At 38.2% G+C, this 20527-nt stretch overlaps 1 protein-coding gene across 2 annotated transcripts; it reads left to right on the forward strand.

Moving 5' to 3' along the window:
• Positions 1-396: 396 nt before the first annotated feature.
• braf (B-Raf proto-oncogene, serine/threonine kinase) lies at positions 397-18245 on the forward strand. Of its 2 annotated transcripts, XM_067428482.1 has the most exons (20): positions 452-642; positions 4379-4480; positions 5490-5753; positions 6311-6414; positions 6527-6629; positions 8257-8405; positions 8566-8685; positions 9177-9336; positions 9731-9770; positions 10441-10560; positions 11808-11941; positions 12031-12148; positions 12234-12318; positions 12683-12859; positions 12950-12996; positions 13129-13247; positions 13331-13462; positions 14228-14362; positions 15000-15153; positions 15255-18245. In XM_067428482.1, the coding sequence occupies exons 1-20, from the start codon at positions 475-477 to the stop codon at positions 15275-15277; spliced, it is 2454 nt and encodes an 817-aa protein (XP_067284583.1). In that variant the 5' UTR covers positions 452-474; the 3' UTR covers positions 15278-18245. The 2 variants fall into 2 exon arrangements, with proteins under 2 accessions (XP_067284582.1, XP_067284583.1); XM_067428481.1 differs by lacking the exon at positions 10441-10560 and having other exon boundaries at positions 397-642.
• Positions 18246-20527: the final 2282 nt, after the last annotated feature.

The following is a 20527-nucleotide window of genomic DNA, read 5'->3' on the forward strand; positions in this document are numbered from 1 at the left end:
TATGAGCTACCAGATTGTGAACAGGTTAGATGATGATGATATTTAGAGGTCTTAGAAGTGTGTATCAAATACATGTTTTCTCAATATTTTGTACAGATCTGGCCAAATTATCTAGATGCATTCTGTTTAGTCTTTATGAGTTATACATTCATAAAGTTTATATGCGCTTTTTGGTTAAAATCAGTTTCTAGATAAAACTATAGTCTTTAAATGATGTATTTTATCTACCAGATAAACTAATATAAGATACACAAAGTAGAATGAATTCTAAACATGACACATGCACATGGCAAAAACAAAATTGTGACTTATTCGTTTACACAAAGAAATTAGACTTTAATATTCGTGCATTGGTCGGCGTCCAGTATCCCCATTTACCCCTCCACGGGTTTACATTTGGTGAATCTGTCTCCCCCTCCTGTCTCGTTCTCTGTTTCTTTCCTCTATTTTCCACTCAGTTTCTCGTGGTTTAAAATGGCGGCGTTGAGCAGCGCCGAGTCCCCACCGCCCGTCTTTAACGGAGACAGCATGAACCGCGATCCGGAGCGGGACCCGGGACTGGACGAGCTGGGCGCGGGGCTCGAACCCGCCTGTCCCGGAGGAGCGGCGATCCCCGAATGTCAACAGGACATTCCCGAGGAGGTACAATGGGGGAGTGAGGGTTGAAGGAGAGCTTGGCTGTTGAGCGGAGCTGGGCTGGATGGAGATGTTCAGGAAACACCGGCTGTAATACGGATCGTGGGGGGATGCTATGCATTGCAGGGGAGCGAGATGATGCACCGCTATATAAATCGACCAAATCTTATATCGTGCGCTTATGCATTTTCGCAAAGTGCATTTCCGAATGACGCCATTTATAATTCTCTCATTGCAGTTCTCTGAGCCAATGTTTATCAGAAGGCCTGTTCGTGTTTCATTGCCCCCCTCCCAGACCCCGCTGCAATGCATGCATGCTACGTATCTCACCTTGCGTCGTATTAATGGGAAACTACAGATGCAACGGGGAATATATTAACTGCTCGCGTGCATTGTTTTATTATCTCCTTTGTGTCACCAGCTGGCGCGAGTCTGCGTTCGAATGCATTTACATTTAAATCTGCAGTGATGTCATTGTGCTCGTGTATTGAGCCCTGCGAACTCTATATTAATTTATTTGATCCGGTGCAAATGTATTGCATTACGCTGCTTTCGTCTAAGCTGTCAACTGCCTGTCTGCACAAATCACCTATGATGATATAAGGGGCCTTTGCTGTTAGATGTGCACACTGGGGTATCCGTGGGTACATTCTGCACTTTGCTGGAAAAATCCATCTTAAGTTGTATTTAGGAGCATGCTGGTTATTAGGTAGTTGACCATCTACAATGTTCCATAAACCACCGTAAGCTGGTATTACCAGCTGGTAGTTGGTTTGTTGGCTGTCTACAAGCTAGAAACCAACTAGAATGTTCCGAAAGCAGTTTGACTAAGTGTTTTTTTTTTTTTTTTAATTTTAGCTGGTGTCTGTCTTCTAAAGATTTATAGAAACTATCTAGCATGTTTCAAAACACTGCTACCGATTTAAGATGGATTTTCCAGCAGGGCATCCATTAATTCTATTTAATTCGGAAAGAAGAAAAAAGACAGAAGTTTACACCGTCATGGAACAGGTCACAAACGTGGTTATTCAGGAAACGGCTTACCTATTTTGCTGGCAGATTAGTTGGATTAAAGAACAGCTTGTGTAAGTCATCATTATTGGAGTGCTTAATGATAATTAGATTAATTTTACTGCTGGCTGCTGTAACAAGGTTATACGGTCAGATTATACACGGGACGTGTCTTGCTCTTGCTATAGTAACTATAGATTTACTTTTTATTTTTGCTCTTTGTTTTGAGCACTGAATTCGCTTCAGTGAACAGTCCATAATCCTAGTTACCAGTTTTATTGATGGTTAAGGGCCATAACCACAAAGGCTACACCATATGTCTTCCCCATAAACATGGATAATGCAGTGTCAGTTTCTCCAACTTTTACACTGACCTAGAATTTTGAATGTTGGGCTACATATTTGTGGTCAGCGAGCTTTCACATTGCTGACATGAATGCTGAAGGAATCACTCACCTAAAAATGTGAATTTTACAATCTGGCAGTTTCATTGACTGCAGTCTTCAAAAATTCTGCTTCTGTGTTATTATTACAGGTTTGAAATGAAGATGAGTAAATACTTATAGAATTGTCATTTTTGGGTGACCTGCCCCTTTGTAGAGAAGCTGTGGATGCGTTGAGCTATTTTAAATAGTCTTGGTTATGTTACATCATGTTGAAAACGGGAGTATATTACCACATGGGATTTGGTTTAAAAGAAAGGCTTGTAACAAATGTCTGTTTAAGAAACTGTCAGTAACATTTGCATGTCAGGCGTTTATACTGGCAAGACTACTGAGAAAGTCCCTTGTCACAGGTGCTTTTAGCTATTTCTTGCACTAATTTGACTAGTAGAGCCAGTTTATCTGCACCGTTGATTAGGAATCAAGTGGCAGCTTGAGTCTCAGAATGGAGGATATTTAATCAGAACTCAAGTTAGGTTCACTTAAATGTGCTATTTCAAGAGGGTGTTGAGGCATTCCAAGTTTCTTGACTGTCTGCTGGAAAATTGTTTCTCCAAATGGTGATCATAATAAAGTTTACTTGTAAAGCTTTGTAGCACTGTCAGATTTTTCACTTGGCTGGGACATTTTCCAGTGAACTGGATTGGAGTATTTTATGATGCTGCTTGTATTGCTTGGCAAAAATTGAAAAATGTTTATTGGCTTTTTGGACATACACTTTGCTTGGATGTTTCCTTGTGCGAAGGCTTGCAATCCATTGGAAAATAGGCTATAATATGAATTAAGAGTGAAACAATTTGTTTTATTTTATTTTGAATTGCAGTTGCCAACATTAACTATGATTCCAACCAAAGCTCTGCATTGAACTTCTATGTAAAGATGGAATATCATCTAAAACATTTGCGAATAAAGGCACCGTTTCCATCCCATGTGTTCAAGAGAACAAAATCGTTACTTCCTGGGAAAATCCTGGGAAGATACAGTATCTGCAATCCAGGAAGCCACTGTGGCTTTTCCCCCTTTGCATCTTAAGTTACTTGCGCTTCACAGACGAAATGAAATTAACACTATCCTGTTATCTTGCATTCTGAGGTGAATACCTAGTGTTTGGGAACACACCATCATGCAAGACAGTTCTGGAAGGGTATTACTCCTGATCACTTCTATGACAAACATCGTCTCAGGCGCATCTGAATGACCAAACCAACATTTGAGATGCTGTGCAATTAGACAGATCCACTGGTTAGTCCTGTTATCCAATCACATCCTTTGTTCAGGCAAAGTCGCATGTGTTTTTAGAGGATTTATTCAGTAAATGTGTTTCCTTCCTAGTTATTATTGGATTTTAAAAAATTCTGTTTCAATTGAGCGCTTGCGTTTCTTTGTGATTTTGTTTTAGAATTGTCTGGCTGACTTGCCATTTCCATCCAGTGCTTTTTTTCCCTGCAATATCTCAAAATGTACATAAAAATAGGTGGGGGAAAACACAAAAAATTGTAGATTATCATCTCCTGACAAATAGTCTCAGATGTTTAAATTAACATTAGGATTGTGAACGTGAGAAGATTGTGTATAAAGATTTTTCTTGTCTTTCTTAAGGGTTAGCGAAATGGGTTTCCTGTAGAGCTCCCCTTCTTCCATTGGTTAGACACAAGGATAGTCCCGCCCCCAAATGTATACCATTGGTTGAGCCAGTGTTTTTTTGTCAGGTTGTTTATCAAGCCAACATAGGAAGCGGATAATAATAATGACGAAGATATAGTTTTAAAAATCATTCTAAATGTAAAAGAAAAACAGTCCTATAATAATAATAATAGCACAGAGAAACAATATTCTTCAAATTATTTCCAGAACAATTTTTTCTAGCTGATGTTAAAAACATCAGAATTGATCCTGCTTTAAAAGCCGTAGCATTTAAAGCAGCAAATGACAACTGCAGCACACGCTTATCATAAATGAACATTGTGTGTTAATGTGGACGTTAATATAGCTATCATTCTTTGACTGAACGGGCCTGTTGATATTGCCATGTTGTGCAGTGCAGTTTCTTTGCTAGAGCTCACTTTCTATGTTTCATTCACTTCACACCTCAGACTTAATTAATATTGCAAATTTTTCTGTGGTGTCAGTTTTTACAGCTTAGTGAAGACAAGCAAGTGATTCTGTGTTTATTAGATTTAGCACAGTCATGAGGTCAACTTCTGTGGAGAAGTTGCCCAATCAGTGGAACCTTCTCATAAAAAGCAAGCTGGGAAAATTTGGTTTGCTAACTCTCATTTTCTTTGCAGATATGGAACATCAAACAGATGATTAAGTTAACCCAGGAGCACCTAGAAGCCCTTTTAGATAAGTTTGGAGGAGAACACAATCCGCCATCTATATACCTGGAGGTGAGTTGCTGTCATGGGTGTGATGTGAATGGCGTTTTACTATACCAATTGGATTATATCTATGGTTACAATTAGGGCTGTGCAATATATCGAAATTATCGAAATATTGCAAATGTACATATTGCAACGGCATGCAATATCTGAATGATTTTAATAGGCTACTTCAACATTGTGAAATGTGTACATTTTAGCTCGACAGGCATAGCAAAAAATCGACTGGGCACATGACTGTTACTTCTGTGACTTGCTTGACGGTAAAAAGAGTTATTAAATGCAATAACTTTTGAATTTTTTTTAAATCAGATTTGTGACAAATGTTTGCTATAAAACACTGCTGGTCACTTTCAGAAGTTGTAGCAATGCTTTCTTTTCCCAGAGAATGTGAAACGCATAAATGGTGTCATTCTCTGTTTTTAAATATAAAAAAAAATGATGTACACAATAATAGCAATATAGAATTGCGTATCGAATATCGCATTATTTAACAAGCATATCGCATTTTTCTTCAATATTGCACAGGCCTAGTTACAATTAACTTGGGCTTTGAGCTTTGTCCCAAAGTGAGCTGCCTAAATAGGCAGCATCTAAAGTATCCACACTATAATACACTGAAATCTATTGAAATAATAAAATAAAAATCACTTTATATAATATTTCCTTTGTATGTTTCCTAGAGTAGTGTTTTTAGCTTTGCAACATGCTAGTGGAAAACTCTTTCTATGAAATGATAGTTGTTGCCTACATAGAACATTGTCACTCCATGACCGTTAAGATAATGCTTGGATGGATAGCTGCCTATCTAGGGATTTATTCTCTTAATTTCTCAAATTTTTTACAAAAAATACTAAATTATTTCTAAGGAGGAAAAGTGAAGTGAAATTACCCCTCTTGTGTATGCAATAACTACAAAAGCATAATCTCAGATCTTTATCCTCTAACACTTTCTAAACATGAGTGTTTATACCAAGGGTTCATAAAGTCTTAACGATATGTTTCATCCACGCTACAGGCATATGAGGAGTACACTAGTAAGCTGGATGCATTACAGCAACGGGAACAGCAGCTTTTGGAGGCCATTGGAAATGGAACAGAGTTCTGCTCCTCGCCGACACCTACCCTGCTGGATGTGAAGGGACCAGGTTCCCAGAGTGCCCCCATCGCCCCAAACACATTGGCTGTCCTGCAGACCCCAACTGACGCAACACGAGGGAATCCCCGCTCGCCCCAAAAACCCATCGTAAGGGTTTTCCTGCCCAACAAACAAAGGACAGTGGTGAGTTGTTGTTGGATATTGCTTGTTGTTGAATACTGTTGAACTTTTATTTGTAAAAGGTTTGGGCATTAGGCAATAATAATAGCCATGATGAAAAAAAAAAAATAAGTACCATCAAATTGTCCTTAGAACTATATAAATACCATAATAATATGTAAATAATACTAATATAACACTTGCCTTATGACAGAATGTCTGGTAAGAGATCTGAAAAGTGGGGGGTGTTATGTCTGTAATGTTTTACCCACAGTTGAATTTGAGAAGTTCTGTCATGAACGGTGATGGTATTTTGACAATATTTTACAGTCAGGTTTCAGGCATGGCTTTAAAAAGAGTTGCCACTCAAACCAGATTGTAGAGCAGTGGGAGTCCATGGGAAATTAGCAAATATAGGTGACCCCCTTTATTTTGATTATCTGCTTAGCTTGTCTCTGTTGGTTTAGCAAAGAGAAGCAGCCATATGAGTAGAAGCCAAGAGATCAAACGTGCCCAGACGTAACCACAGTCTCACTGTACAGCGATGAAAGTCACTTAAGTGGTTTATGTATATGTTTCAGGTTCCAGCTCGTTGTGGGATGACTCTTAGAGACTCCTTAAAGAAGGCTCTGATGATGCGAGGCCTGATCCCAGAATGCTGTGCTGTCTACAGGGTTCAGGATGGGTAATATAAATGTTCTAACCATCACTGGTGCAAAAAACAACAACAACAATGAAAAAGGTTATGTCACACTGCCAGCCGTACCTCACATTTAATGTCTGTCCTAACTGCATAGGGAGAAGAAGCCTATCGGCTGGGACACAGACATTTCCTGGTTGACGGGGGAGGAGCTCCATGTTGAGGTTTTAGAGAATGTGCCACTGACGACCCATAATTTTGTGAGTATGATGAAACTGTCCACAAGCTGTGGCTTAAAGGGGACCAATTATGCCTCTTTTTACAAGATATAGGTCTCTAGTGTCCCCAGAATGTGTGTAAAGTTTCGGCTCAAAAATACCTCACAGAAAATGTATTACAGCATGTCCAATTTGCCCCTATTTGGGTGTGAGCAACACACTTTGTGCGTTTCTATGTGTGTACCTTTTAGAGGGCAGTGCCAACAAAACTGGAGAATCTCATTCAGCCAAAATGTCAGAACGGTAGCAGTATTCAGCCTTATGAGTCGGACAGATGGAGAGACAGGACGAAGTTAAATTTTTTAGAATGCGACATGACGATTCTGAATGGTTAGATGAATTTATGTAGTTGTTTCTGAGTTAACTATTTAAGTTATCGGTTGGCATGTTCAGTCATGATCATATATAAATTGTTGTACAGGTGCTCATGTGGGAACTGTAGTAGGATGCCTACAGAGCAAGAGAATATATGCTGCATGGAGATAGAACGGGTATCGTTTTTTAAAATTACAATATAATTCTAATTATTAATATGAATAGTTCTAATTTACATAATAGTCTAATAGAGCACGAGCAGTTATCAACCCATCTTTCAGAATCAACTTTTGTGCAAATCCAGGGTTAAAGTAGAGACCTGCGCGGGACGGATTTTTTCGTCCCGCTACCGCAGAAATATATATTATTTTCGCCCGCTCCCACCCGAAAATAATCAAGTGTAGTCCCGCTCCCGCCCGCAAAATCCCGCGGGTAAAGTATTTTTTTTTAATACACTGCATATTCTGCCTGCTACTGTTATTTTTTCACTTGCTCCCTTGTTGAATATAAATAAAAAAAAGAGGAAAATAAACAAATGATTTGTTTCATTTGCGTTTAATTAAATGGATGAACACGAATTAGCAACTTAGAACACAGAAATACAGTAAGAAAAAAGAAATGTAAGCTAAATAAAAATATATATACCTATAATAGGTACTCCCGTGGGAGTGCAGGTCTCTAGGTTAAACTGAGGTGTAAAATGATTTGCACAAACATAAGACCTAATTTTTTTTCAGTACATTTCCATGGTCTAAAGCTAGGGAGACTCTTATGTTCATTGGTACATCCTAAAACTGAATTTTGAATGTTTATGTGGAAAAATACATCATATCAATAGGTGCTATAGCGGGGGTATAAGCATGGCGGATTATGTGCAGGTCACTCAGGGCGGGATTTATGCTAATGGACACCCTATTGGCACCAGTCATGGGTAGAGCTTGGAAATCTGGAGCAATTATTTTCAGACACTGCTTCCAATTTATTGGGATTATAAAAAGTGGGTGGATTTTCATAGGCTGGTTGTTTTACACACACTGTGGACACACATCAGTGTTCAAATTTTGCATAATAGGTCCCCTTTAAAATAAATCTGAAATGACGAAGAGGAAGTTAGAGCCAAAAGTTGAGAGGCAACAGCCAACAGGTCATTTCTATTTTTTGATTTGACTCTTCTTAAAGAGTGTTTTAAAGACGTGTTGACCTCTCTCATCATTCACCTTGACTGTAATGTACTGTGCTTTGGAAACATCCAGATTCTTCGCAATAACTGAGGGTTATTTCGGTCACTAAACAGGTGCGAAAGACCTTCTTCACGCTGGCCTTCTGTGACTTTTGCCGGAAGCTGCTGTTTCAGGGCTTCCGCTGCCAGACGTGCGGCTACAAGTTCCACCAGCGCTGCAGCACGGAGGTCCCGCTCATGTGTGTCAACTACGATCAGCTGGAGTGAGTGCTCATGGGATTTTTTTTCACTTCTGCATTATCCAATAAAGGGTGAAATTTGCTCCACACATACTGCACAGTGAAACAAAGCATGTAAATAATATTTAAATTAAATATTAAAACAGTTTTTTCTGCTCTTCTTCTTCTTCATGTTTTTGTTCAGTTTACTGCTGGCATCAAAATTTCTAGTGCACCACCCCATTACCCAGGAGGAGGCGTCATCAGAGGGCACGACACCCATTTCAGAGATGTGCCCATCCCTCCCTCCATCCGAGTCCACTGGGTAAGAATTTAGTCCACATCTGCACTACATTGAACATATATCAAACTACACACGTCGTCTTCAATCACATGATGCTTTAAAATTTGATATGCCATTTGAAATTTTGATATGCTATGTTGCTCAAGAAACTTATATTATCAATATTGAAACAGTTGTGCTAATTAATATTTTTGTGGAAACACATTTTTTAGGATTTTTATAGGAATAGAAAGTTAAAAAAATAAAATAATTTATTTTATTAATCTTATTAAAAAAAATTAAAAAACTGGCCCCGAAACTTCTATATGGTAGTGTATATATTTTTAATGTAGTATTTTTAATAGGTAGTGTATATATTTATACATATATATTTTTATGTAATATTTTTAATATTTAAATTGCAAGTTTGCAGAACAGTGTAGTTAAAGGGTTAGTTCACACCAAAATAATAATTCTTTCATAATCTTGCACTATGTAAAATATCATTATGCTCTCCTGTCTTTCATCTACAGGTCTCTGTGCCATCCTACTGTGTCCCCGTCCAAATCCATCCCTATCCCACAGTCCTTCAGACCTGGAGAGGAGGACCACCGCAACCAGTTTGGACAGCGGGATCGTTCCTCCTCGGCCCCTAACGTCCATATCAACACCATCGAGCCGGTCAACATTGATGTGAGCGGCAATTGAACAGCTGATAAATATATTTTCGCCAAAGAGATTCTCACTTCCTGAATCTAAAAAATTAATAAATAAGAAATTATCATATAAAGGTGAATTATTTAGTAGTATAACTAAATATTAACATAATATTTGAAGTGTGCTTTTATTTTAGATGCACTATATCAGTATTATTTCTTTAAATTAATATTATTTTTAATAAATGTATTAATATTAAATGTTACAGTTGCCCTAAACCACTGCATCACCTCCATAATGGGAATTTTTTAATCATAGTTAAGTTTAATCCAAGTGTTATTAATATAAATGTTTCTTATACCGCCAAGTGTAAAAAAGTTACAATTTCCCCAGACTCCCCAGTCCCTGCTAATGTGTTATTCCTGTACAGGATTTGATCCGTGATCATGGCTTACCGAGGTCAGATGGAGGTAAGGGCTGTCTGAGACAGAAAACATACACTAAGACACTGAATTCAAATGGCTTTCTGTCATCCCATGTCTTTGTGCTCTCTCTGTGTCATTGGCCTTAGAAGTTTGGGATACCTGATCCATTTCACCCTGCCTGCTAGTAGAGCCGACAAACAGGCCTTTCTGTCCACTGCCGGCTTTGTGAATTACTTCTGCCCTTTTCTTTATCAATAGCGGCCTGCTGTAAACTACTAATTCTTAATCGGTGTTGTCAAAAACTCCCCCCTGTCCTTTCATGTCCCAGGATGTTATAAGTAAACTTCATGTCACCATTTACTTACCTTCATGTTGTTCCAAACCTGTGCGACTTTCTTTTTTCTGTGGAGCATAAAAGATGTTTAGAAGAATGTTCATCCATCAAACAAATGTAAGTTTAAAAGCGTAAAAGAAAATCAAAGACATTTGGAATGACATAAGGCGAATAAATGATAACATCATTATCATTTCTGAGTAAACTATCCCGTTAAGGACAGACTGTATACAGGAATAAATAAAAACTGGCTCTGTAATTCACATGATCATCTCTGAACAAGCTCTGAGAGTAGACACAGGATTTTTGTAGTGGGTGACAGGAAGTGCACCTGAGCTTCAGGGGCCAGTGATCCCGTGTCTGTCTCTCTCCCCCCTGCAGCCCCCTCGCAACACCCAGCCCGCTGCTTGAGGAAGAACCGAACACGGACCTCAAGCCCCCTTCTGTCCTCCCACCCCAATGACATTGTCTTTGATTTTGAGCCTGAGCCAGTGTTCAGAGGTAGATAGGCCTTTGTGCGTGGCTGTCCCACACCTTGTCTCGTCCTTTGCTTGTCTGTCTGTCTGTCTCTTCCACTTGTGTGTTTTGTTGATGTATTTCACTCCTCCTCATTTATTAATACTTTCTCTGCCACTTTTGACACGCACGCTCTAACTGACATTTGAAGTGCTCCACTCACTTTTCCTCAACTCGACACTACAAACTTAATTAGTAAGGCAAAAATGGCACACATATCACATTTAGACATTTTCTGTACTTAAAAATATATATATAATGGTCAGTATTGTATATTTAAGTATGCATACATATTTCCTTCTTGTTAAATGTTGACCGCCTTTGCCATTATCTAAACCTCACTTTCAGATAATCTCTGAAACTAAAAAAATATTTAATTACAACATTAAATATAATCTTCAGCAAATCTCATTTCATGCTGTATATTATTATTCTTTTTTTAAACATTTATTTTATTTAGTATTTTCACTTAGATTTATTAGTTATTGACCATAACTTAAAAACAATTATTAGCTTATTGTATTGGTCACTGTTAATTTAGAATTATTTTCATATTATCTTTTCTAGTATTTATTAATATTTGGAATTTTTTATATATAATGTTAATTTTTCATACGTTTTTTCGTTTACATTTTATTAAGTTTATTAATTTTATTTGCTTTAGTCATTTTTGTTAGCATTTAAATGTTTCAATTAATTATTATCAGTTTTACCATATTTAGTACTTCAACTTATTTACTTAGTTGCCAAGGCAACAATTTAAATTAAGTTGATTATAATTTCATCTAATATTTATTTTATTTATTAGAAAATAAAACGAAAAGATAGATAGATGGATAGATAGATTTCTTTTTTTAATTTAAATTAAAAATATATATTTTTTACTAGATTTAGTTAATAATAACAACACTGGTATTTGCCAGAATTTTAATATCAGTGCTTCCCTACTTGCAATTTTTTTTCGTACATATCTGAGATATTTTTGGGATACTTTTAGATTGTGGTTCAGGGTGTTTATAGCATACTTATATTTGAGTCATACATCGCTCACAGCCCCCTGTGTCAAACTGCATGGGCTGTGATGTGCCCCTTTCCTCTCTTTCTCTCCCCCATGTGACTCTAGACAAGATTTTATTCCTTTCCACCTGTCTCCTTCCCCACTTATTCTGTTTCTGGATTCCACATTTCCTGTTGAAGTAACTTTGTTGTTTCTCAAATTCTCGCAATGCCAGGCTCCACAGCAGGCCTGTCGGCCACACCTCCTGCCTCCCTGCCCGGTTCCCTGCCCAATGTGAAGGTGGCGAAATCGCCGTGCCAACCGAGGGAGCGGAAGCCATCGTCTTCATCTGAGGACCGCAATAAAATGGTAGAGATTTTTTTTTGTGCTCACTTGACGCATTTATTCCAGCTCAAAAGGCCATTTTTAATCTATTTGTCTAATATTTTGCTGTGTAGAAAACTCTGGGTCGACGGGACTCGAGCGATGATTGGGAGATCCCAGAAGGTCAGATCACCCTGGGCCAGCGGATAGGATCTGGCTCCTTTGGAACAGTTTACAAGGGGAAGTGGCACGGTAGGTCCTGTGAGAGTGTTAATGGCCTTTGGACTTTAGATTAACAAGGAATGTACCGAAAAGGCTAAATGTGTCTTCCTCACAGGTGACGTGGCGGTAAAGATGTTGAATGTCACAGCCCCCACTCCACAGCAGCTACAGGCCTTTAAAAATGAAGTGGGTGTCCTAAGGTAAGATGAGGCCTACAATTGCTCATGATTTAAAAACAGGGACTGTCTCTGTTCAAATTGATATAGGTTTTTTGTTGTTGTTATGAATTCCATTAAATAAATAAAAAATATATTTTATAAATTTGTATTTATTTATTTAAAGCCACAATATGTCATTTTCTGTAATTTACATTTATTCAAAACAAAGGCATAGCTTTTCTGCTTCTTCCAGTCATGTGTATGTGGGGTAACGCAGCGCTGTTTTATCATAGATACATTTGAGTGTGTTGAAAGTTATGCTATAATGCTTATACTTTTGACAGCCCTTACAGCCACTAAAACATTGTTCTACCAAAGCTTATTAAAAATTCTTTATCTCCCACAGGAAAACCCGCCATGTGAATATCCTGCTCTTCATGGGCTACACCACCAAACCCCAGCTGGCTATAGTTACACAGTGGTGTGAAGGCTCAAGTCTCTACCATCACCTGCACATCATTGAGACCAAGTTTGAGATGATCAAGCTGATTGACATTGCCCGCCAGACAGCCCAGGGCATGGAGTGAGTCTTCTGGCTTCAATAGAAAGCGTGAAACCTACTGCCATTATGACACTAAACAATTTAACGCTTTCAAATAATTTTTATTCACAGCTATCTGCACGCCAAGTCAATCATCCATAGAGATCTGAAGAGTAACAGTATCTTTTGGACTGATTTGTTGCTAAAAACATAAAATGTCTTTATTGATAGACTTGGACATCACTGTAAATTTAACTTACCTATTTGCACGTACATGCACATCTATTTTAGCCTTAACTCCGCCTCCCTAGATATTTTTTTGCATGAGGATCTAACGGTAAAGATCGGTGATTTCGGTCTGGCTACAGTGAAGTCCCGTTGGAGTGGCTCACACCAGTTTGAGCAGCTTTCTGGCTCTATCTTGTGGATGGTGAGTGAAAGCATTTGTACTAGCTGTGAGTATTTCTTTTGCACTGACATTTGCATCTGGACTGACACATTGGTCTTCTCCAGGCTCCAGAAGTTATCAGACTGCAGGATAAAAACCCTTACAGTTTCCAGTCAGATGTCTACGCGTTCGGCATTGTGCTCTATGAGCTCATGTCAGGGGCTCTGCCTTATTCCAACATCAACAACAGAGACCAGGTGAACTATCCCTTTAGCAGTTCAGATAACCAGTGAGACTTTTTTGCCCAAATTTTGTCTAAATTGGATTAATTACATAGTCACAAGTAATACCATAGACTGTAAAAAAAAAAAAAAAATATGGACGTAATGTCCGTGACGTCACTCATAGGATTCTGATAAGCCGTTCTGAAGCGTTAAGTAGAGACGAGCTGGCCGTTGCCGCATGTCACTCCCGGATAACAGAAACTGGGCAAAGAGGTGGGATGTGGGCGGAGCTTAGGTGATGCAATGACTATAGACGGCGGAAAAACAGCTATCCACCTGCCACTCAAAGTAACCACGGCCTTAATTATGCAGAACTTTAAGGCTTTATATAATGTAAACGAATGAGTTATAGAAAATTTCACCCCCTCACAGTTGTCATGAAGGTCAAAATTAGCCAAATAGACCAAATCCACAATTTGTACCAGGCTGTAAACATGTTTTTTTCTGCTGTAAAGTTGGGAATTTTAACATGGAGCTCAATGGGATTCTGCTCCCTTCTGGAGCCTGTCCCTAGTGGCCAGTCGAGGAATTGCAGTTTACATCACTTCCGTATTGGCTTCAAGAGAGATCACGGGAGGTTGCTGCTTGAGTAATACTTGTGCCTTGCCATCAATTTGTAATAATGATGTACTGTATTTGTAATGTAGTGGGATGTATATGACATAAATCGAGACTCTGAAGGATATATGCCAATATTTTAATACTGGAAAATTTAACAAGTATATCTCTCCTATCCAGATTATCTTTATGGTTGGCCGGGGTTACCTTTCCCCTGACCTGAGCAAAGTTCGCAGTAATTGCCCAAAGGCCATGAAGAGACTTATGGCAGATTGTTTAAAGAAAAAGCGGGAGGAGAGACCTCTTTTCCCTCAGGTAATGTTGTGAACAACTGTCTGACTTCTGCTTTCTACAATTTCCCTGCCATCTGTCAAGGGAGTGTCGAATTATGTTGCCACAAGATGGCATCAGAGTGTCATTAACAGAATGCAGCTTTGAATTTGAAATACATTATTTGAAATGTTCTTGAATTTTCTAATGGATGATGGATGGATCTAAAGTTTCATCAGCCATTGCTCCAGTCTTGCATAATCTTTCAGAAATCATTCTAATATGCTGATTTATTATCCATTTTGGAAACGGATTTGCTGCTTAATATTTTTTGGAACCTGTGATGCATTTTGTTAGGATTCAAAGATGAATAAAAAGATTAAAAAAAACAGCTGTTCAAAATTGATAATAAATTTGCATATTAGAATGATTTCTGAAAGAGCATGCAAGACTGGAGTAATGGCTGATAAGCTTTGCATCACAGAAATTTTATAGTATGTTAAAATAGAAAGTCATTATTTTAAATTGTAATAATATTTTAGAATATTAGTTGGTTTTTTATCAAATAAATGCAGGCTTGATGAGCATAATAGTCTTCTTTCAAAAACATTAAAAATAGTTTCCAAACTTTTGGCCAGTACTTTGATGTATTGTTTTGTTATAAATCATCTATTTATGGCAGATCCTGGCCTCTATTGAGTTATTGGCACGCTCTCTGCCCAAGATCCACCGCAGCGCTTCTGAACCGTCCCTTAACCGCGCTGGCTTCCAGACAGAGGACTTCAGCCTGTACGCCTGCGCTTCCCCCAAGACACCCATTCAGGCTGGTGGCTATGGCAAGTACAAATAGACAGGCATTGTTGTGTGTCATTTTGACTTTCATTGCTTTAACTAGTATGAAAACTGATACAAATCGGTCATTTGTGTCCCACTTTAGGTGAATTCTCAGCGTTTAAATAGTGCTGCAAATCCTAAAACTCCATCCCTTGTCAGTTTTTACGACGTCTTGTGTTCCTACGGTGGGTTCATCCATAACACAGAAAAGGACTAGTTTTCAAAGAATGTGCTGTTTTTCTTCCTCTTTACCTGAAGAGCTACGGCCTCAATGGAATTGCTTTAAAATAAAATGATCTCCGCAGGGCGTCATTGCTGAATTTACAAAAATGTCATAAACGTCACATAGGACAACTCAATAATGCAGCCTACAACAACAACAAAACGACCGACATGAGAAACCATGCCTGTTCGCTGGGTAAAAAAAGGCATTGTGAAGGGGGATGAAAACTATTCCCAACAAGGATCAATGGGGTTGGGATGAATTATATTGGAGCACAAGCCCCGCCTTCACTCCACCCCTGGAGGGGAAGAAAGCATTGGCCAATCAGAAAACAGGGTCCAAATTTGGATCAGTGGCATGGAATCATGGAAAAAATTGGCAAGAGCAAGGACGTCAAGTCGCAGTTGTGGAGGTGCTGGATGTCAGAAGATAACTTGAATGATATTTAGAAACGTTTCTTTCTCTTGCAACGAGTTTGTTACATAGCGTTGCCTGTGGCTGGAGTTGCTAATAATACAATTTATTTTTCTTTTCTCCAGGGTCATACGTTGTAGATAAACAGACCCAGATGTTTCTTTTATACAGGCAGTTTGTGAGCGGCGGTAAATGAAGCAACCATTGAAAAGACCTCTTTTTTTTATAAATATATTCTAAAATATTCCGTGGGTTCTTTGCTTTTTATTTTTTGTCAAGGCATACTCTAGTATCTTTAATTTTACATTTCACATCCCCATGGATGCCCCACGCAAAGAAGCCTGGGTAAATGTTTTTAGACTTTTTGGAATGGCACAAATTCCATCAGACATTTCCGACGTGGGCAAAATCAAAGCGTTTTCTGCGCTTCTAGAGAATGTGATTATTCCGTTTTATTTTGTTTCGCAGCCTTATAGTAGCTGAAGTCATGTTCTGAATAAGTCAAAGGTCATATTTAAAGTTTCTTGTAGAAAAAAACCCACTGTATAAAGCAAACATGAAGCCTTGCTATGGAGTTCAGATGTGGGCATATTTCAGATGTATTTCTGTACTTTTCACTACAAATTTATGCTTAACTGTTTGTTATATTAGAAGCCATTCCTTTGAGGCCATAATGGTTAACTGATGTTTGTTTTTTTTAATCTACAAGTCATGTGACTCTTTGGACCTTGCACCGCTGGATTCATTCCAAATTTTTTGTTCACGGGTCATAACTTTGTTTTTAGTTGTTTTCATATATTTTTTTCTTGTGTTATAGACAGGCAGGCCTGCAAAGTTACATTAATTTATATTGCTTTAATTTGATGACTTTTTGTTCAGTGTTGTCTCAAACTCTTGAAGAGATGTGCGTGCGCGTGTGTCTGTATATATATACACTCACACACACACACACACGTACATTTTATCTCACTCATTCTGTGATTTGCTGAAATGGACATTACAAAGTTTGTCTGTGCACTTTGTATAAATGACTGATGCAGATAAGCAATTTTGCCTTTTTAAAGACTTAATATATTTTGTCATATGAAGAGGTTAAAGCATGGTTATCAGATTGCAAAATGAATGAAAACCGATTTTAAAAGCAGGCATGGCCATAGGACACTAAAAACCAAAGCTTAATCCAACCTCCTAACACCATCTGTGTCCACCTTTGCCATTGCCAGAGAACGGTTATCTGGATCTTCGACCAAATCGATTCACCCTATGATTCAAACTGGGTTCCTGCTCGCAAAGTGCGACTAAACGGCGGCTCTTCGTTTCACGTTGGTCCAAAGACTTCTGCGTCAACCCTCTAGTTTAGCTTTGGGCTGTAGTGACACTAGCACTGTGTAGCCCTGAAGTTCGCCTAGACACTGTGGACGGTGGAAGTGGCCTCGTAGGAATGCTTTCCATTATTTCGGCCTCTTCGTATTGAAAAAAAAGTGGCTCCACCCTCCTTTTTATTTGTTTTTTGTTTTACGAAATGACACATTTTTGCTTTCGGCTCCACAAAATGCTTGATGTTGCACATATAACTGAGGCTCTGCGCTTGGTTCACCACTCGTGCTGTTACAAAAGCGAGGACACGCGCTCCACCTTCTTGCTTCTGTTGAGATGGATTGATTAATTTATTTTGAGTCTCTTTTTATTTTTATAAGGACGATGCTCTGTGAATTGGTTCCACCACTTAAACTTGCCATTAAGGAGAGAGGAGCTCCATGGATCCTGTTGGTTGTGACGTTGGTCACTTTTTTTTCACATGTATAGTTTCTGACAAGACGGGAATGGACTTGTTTTCAGATTAAGCTGGAAAACCTATCATGGGTTGCGTATGGCGATAGCAGAGGTGTATTTTAAGATTGCTGTATTTATTTTCTATGGGAATGTTACTGAAGAAGTCTGACTTGCGAAGGACTGATCTTTCTTGACTGGAATACTAGGGGACATACTTAATTACAACTCGGGGAGGTATACACACAAATACATATATGTATGTATTATTCTTTCACTCCCCAAAACCCCATTCTTATTTGCTTTTTAAAGCCTTCACCAAAAAACGTCCATATCACATTCCTTTCTGTTGCCTTGCCTGCACTTTAAACCCCCACCCCAGTGCAAGTTCATTCAAGTGAGAACTATCATACATATGTTTGGGAGACTCTTTTCATCTGTAAATAGCTGTACAAAGGAAGTACTGTCCGTTTGCTAGGAGGCATGGAGATAAAAAACAATGAAATGACTTCAAATGTTTCAACATAAGAAATAAAGGTTAAGAAAAGACATTTTGATAGAAGAAATTCTGAGAAAATATTTCTGTGTAAAAATATTTAAGACTGTATTATATAAAAGGAAAGAGCTTAATGTATTTGTTGTGAATATGAAAAACTGATATATTAAAGAAGTGCATGAAAACTGTAATGCTTTTGTGCGTTTGTTTTCTTTTAATTCGAAATTCAATGAGAAGTGGTCGCAGTTAACACTGATCTTGACACTATTCATCCATAAACTAGCTTAAATGGCTTACAAAGTGTTTTCTGATTTAAAAAAAAATGTTTTCTGTAAAATAGCTTTTGGAAAGTTTGAGGAGTTGCCTTTCTCTCGCTAGTTCTGCCCACTCTTTTCTTACTTGGCCCCTCCAAAACCTGTTTCATTCCTTAAGAAGAGCTACTTAGAAAAAAGGAGAACATACGTTAGGCAACCTACCTACATTAAGTAACGCCAGTCTTTTCGGAAGCCTTTTTTCATTCTTAGATTTAAAAAAAGTTTCTATTTTGAAGCTATTTGGACACTAAATGCTTGCTGCAACAACCATTGGTAAGTAAATACAAGATTTATTTATATTATTTAGTGTGATGTATTCATGGTGCATGTATGATGAACCTTAGCAAATCAATATATTTCATATATAAATATATATGCAAATATTCTCAAAAACTGAATGTAGTGCAACACTGCTCAATTTATAAGGAAAGTATAACATGATGTGAGTTCTCAACTTTTTGGATCCTGCTCATCTCCCATCTCTTTCAGATGAGTGTGGGATGTCCAGGTTTATGTCTCTGTCAGCAATAAAAAGACACGCTGAGCGAGGTACAAATATAAATAAAATGATAATGCATTCATTAATCCATTAGTATACTCTTCCATATGTGTGTGTATGTGTGTATGTGTGTATATATATATATATATATATATATATATATATATATATGTATAGGTATATGTGTATATATATATATATATATATATATATATATATATAGTATACATTTCTGAAAAGTGAGTTGTGTTGGACATAATGCATGTTTTCTTGTTTTGGTTATTTTATGTCAATCTCAGAGCTCTCCCTATCTAATGCACAGCGTCGTCAGAGAATGCAGCTAGAGCGGACCCTGCGTGCACTGGACGTGCAGTATCAGCGGGAGCTGGCCGGGGCGCAATGTGCACAGCAAGAGCTGAGAAGATCCCTGGACCGCCTCGGCAGCCGAAATGCTGTCAACAGACTTTTGCCAACGCCTTCAACCTCCCCTTCTTCCTTAAACCAACCCAAGCGGCCACCCTTGCAGTCCTGCTGCCCAAACCACATTGTGTGCTCGAGCTGCAACCTGCGCTTAAGGTTGGCCGACACGCTGACCCGTCGTTTTACTCCCAGCCTGTGGACCATGTACACCTTCCCAGTGACCTCTTTCCACTCTGGAGAAACCCTTAAAGTCTATTATATGCCTGGATTTGTAAAGCAACGAAGTCTTTCTATTTCAGACAACTCCCTCAGATATCTGCCATTTATGTAATTCACGCATACAATCTTGTTTATTTCATAGAATATTGAGTTGTTCAGTTTTAGCTGAGGTTGTGTAGATTCCTGTATCCTGGTTCAAGTCTTCTGAATGCTTTCAAAGGGGGTGGTAACTTTACAGGATTGAAAAATGGTGCACAAACACATTAAGGTCTAGGGAACTTTTCCAGAGTGTGATTTTATGACCTTTGAAGACATGTATTGTTCCAACTGAAAGCTTTGTTCACACTTTTAGTGCTGCACACATTCCAGTGCTCTACAAAGTGTTTCTACGGACTCGGCCGTGCCTCTACTCGCCAAATACTGGCATTGATCTGGACATGTACTGAACAACAAAACTGCAATTTGTAACCCAGGAACACATTTTTACTGTATGTTTAATAAATATGTGGCCCATTCATATTAGTAGTCAATGGATTTGTAAGGTTTTATGTCTAGAAGCAATTATTATCCTGAAAAGATGCATGTTATTGAATCCTGGGAAATTTGCTGACCTGTCACAGCGGCACATTCATTGGCTCCTCCCACTTGCATGAATTTGACCTGCAACCTGCCTGTAAAGCCTGTGAAATTAATCTCACAATTAGCGAAGCGATATCTTCCAAATGCAAGTTGTTGGGTTTTTTTTGTCAAAAAATGTTCATAAGAAAATAAAGTTGCTATTGTTTTAAAATGTGTCAAATTTTAATGATTTGCATTGTGATATGTTTAGACAAATCGGTTAATTTTTAATTTTCAGTTAAATAGTCACAAGCTCACAAAACTGATTTTCATGACCTTTTCACTAATATACTATAAAATAAAATAAAAATCATACATCTCAAAGTTGTGTTAATGGTTGTTTATATTATTTAGAATCCTTATTTTAGTTGACAATGGTATCACTATGACTTAATAAATTGCC

This window comes from Pseudorasbora parva, chromosome 20, assembly GCF_024679245.1.
Source record: "Pseudorasbora parva isolate DD20220531a chromosome 20, ASM2467924v1, whole genome shotgun sequence".
In the NCBI taxonomy this organism is placed as follows: domain Eukaryota; kingdom Metazoa; phylum Chordata; class Actinopteri; order Cypriniformes; family Gobionidae; genus Pseudorasbora; species Pseudorasbora parva.

Coding starts and splice junctions, on each gene's coding strand:
- braf (XM_067428482.1), top strand. CDS start 475: ATGGCGGCGTTGAGCAGCGCCGAGTCCCCACCGCCCGTCTTTAACGGA. Junction 8,406..8,565: donor GTCAACTACGATCAGCTGGA/GTGAGTGCTCAT, acceptor GTTTTTGTTCAG/TTTACTGCTGGCATCAAAAT. Junction 12,860..12,949: donor CAGACAGCCCAGGGCATGGA/GTGAGTCTTCTG, acceptor TTTTATTCACAG/CTATCTGCACGCCAAGTCAA.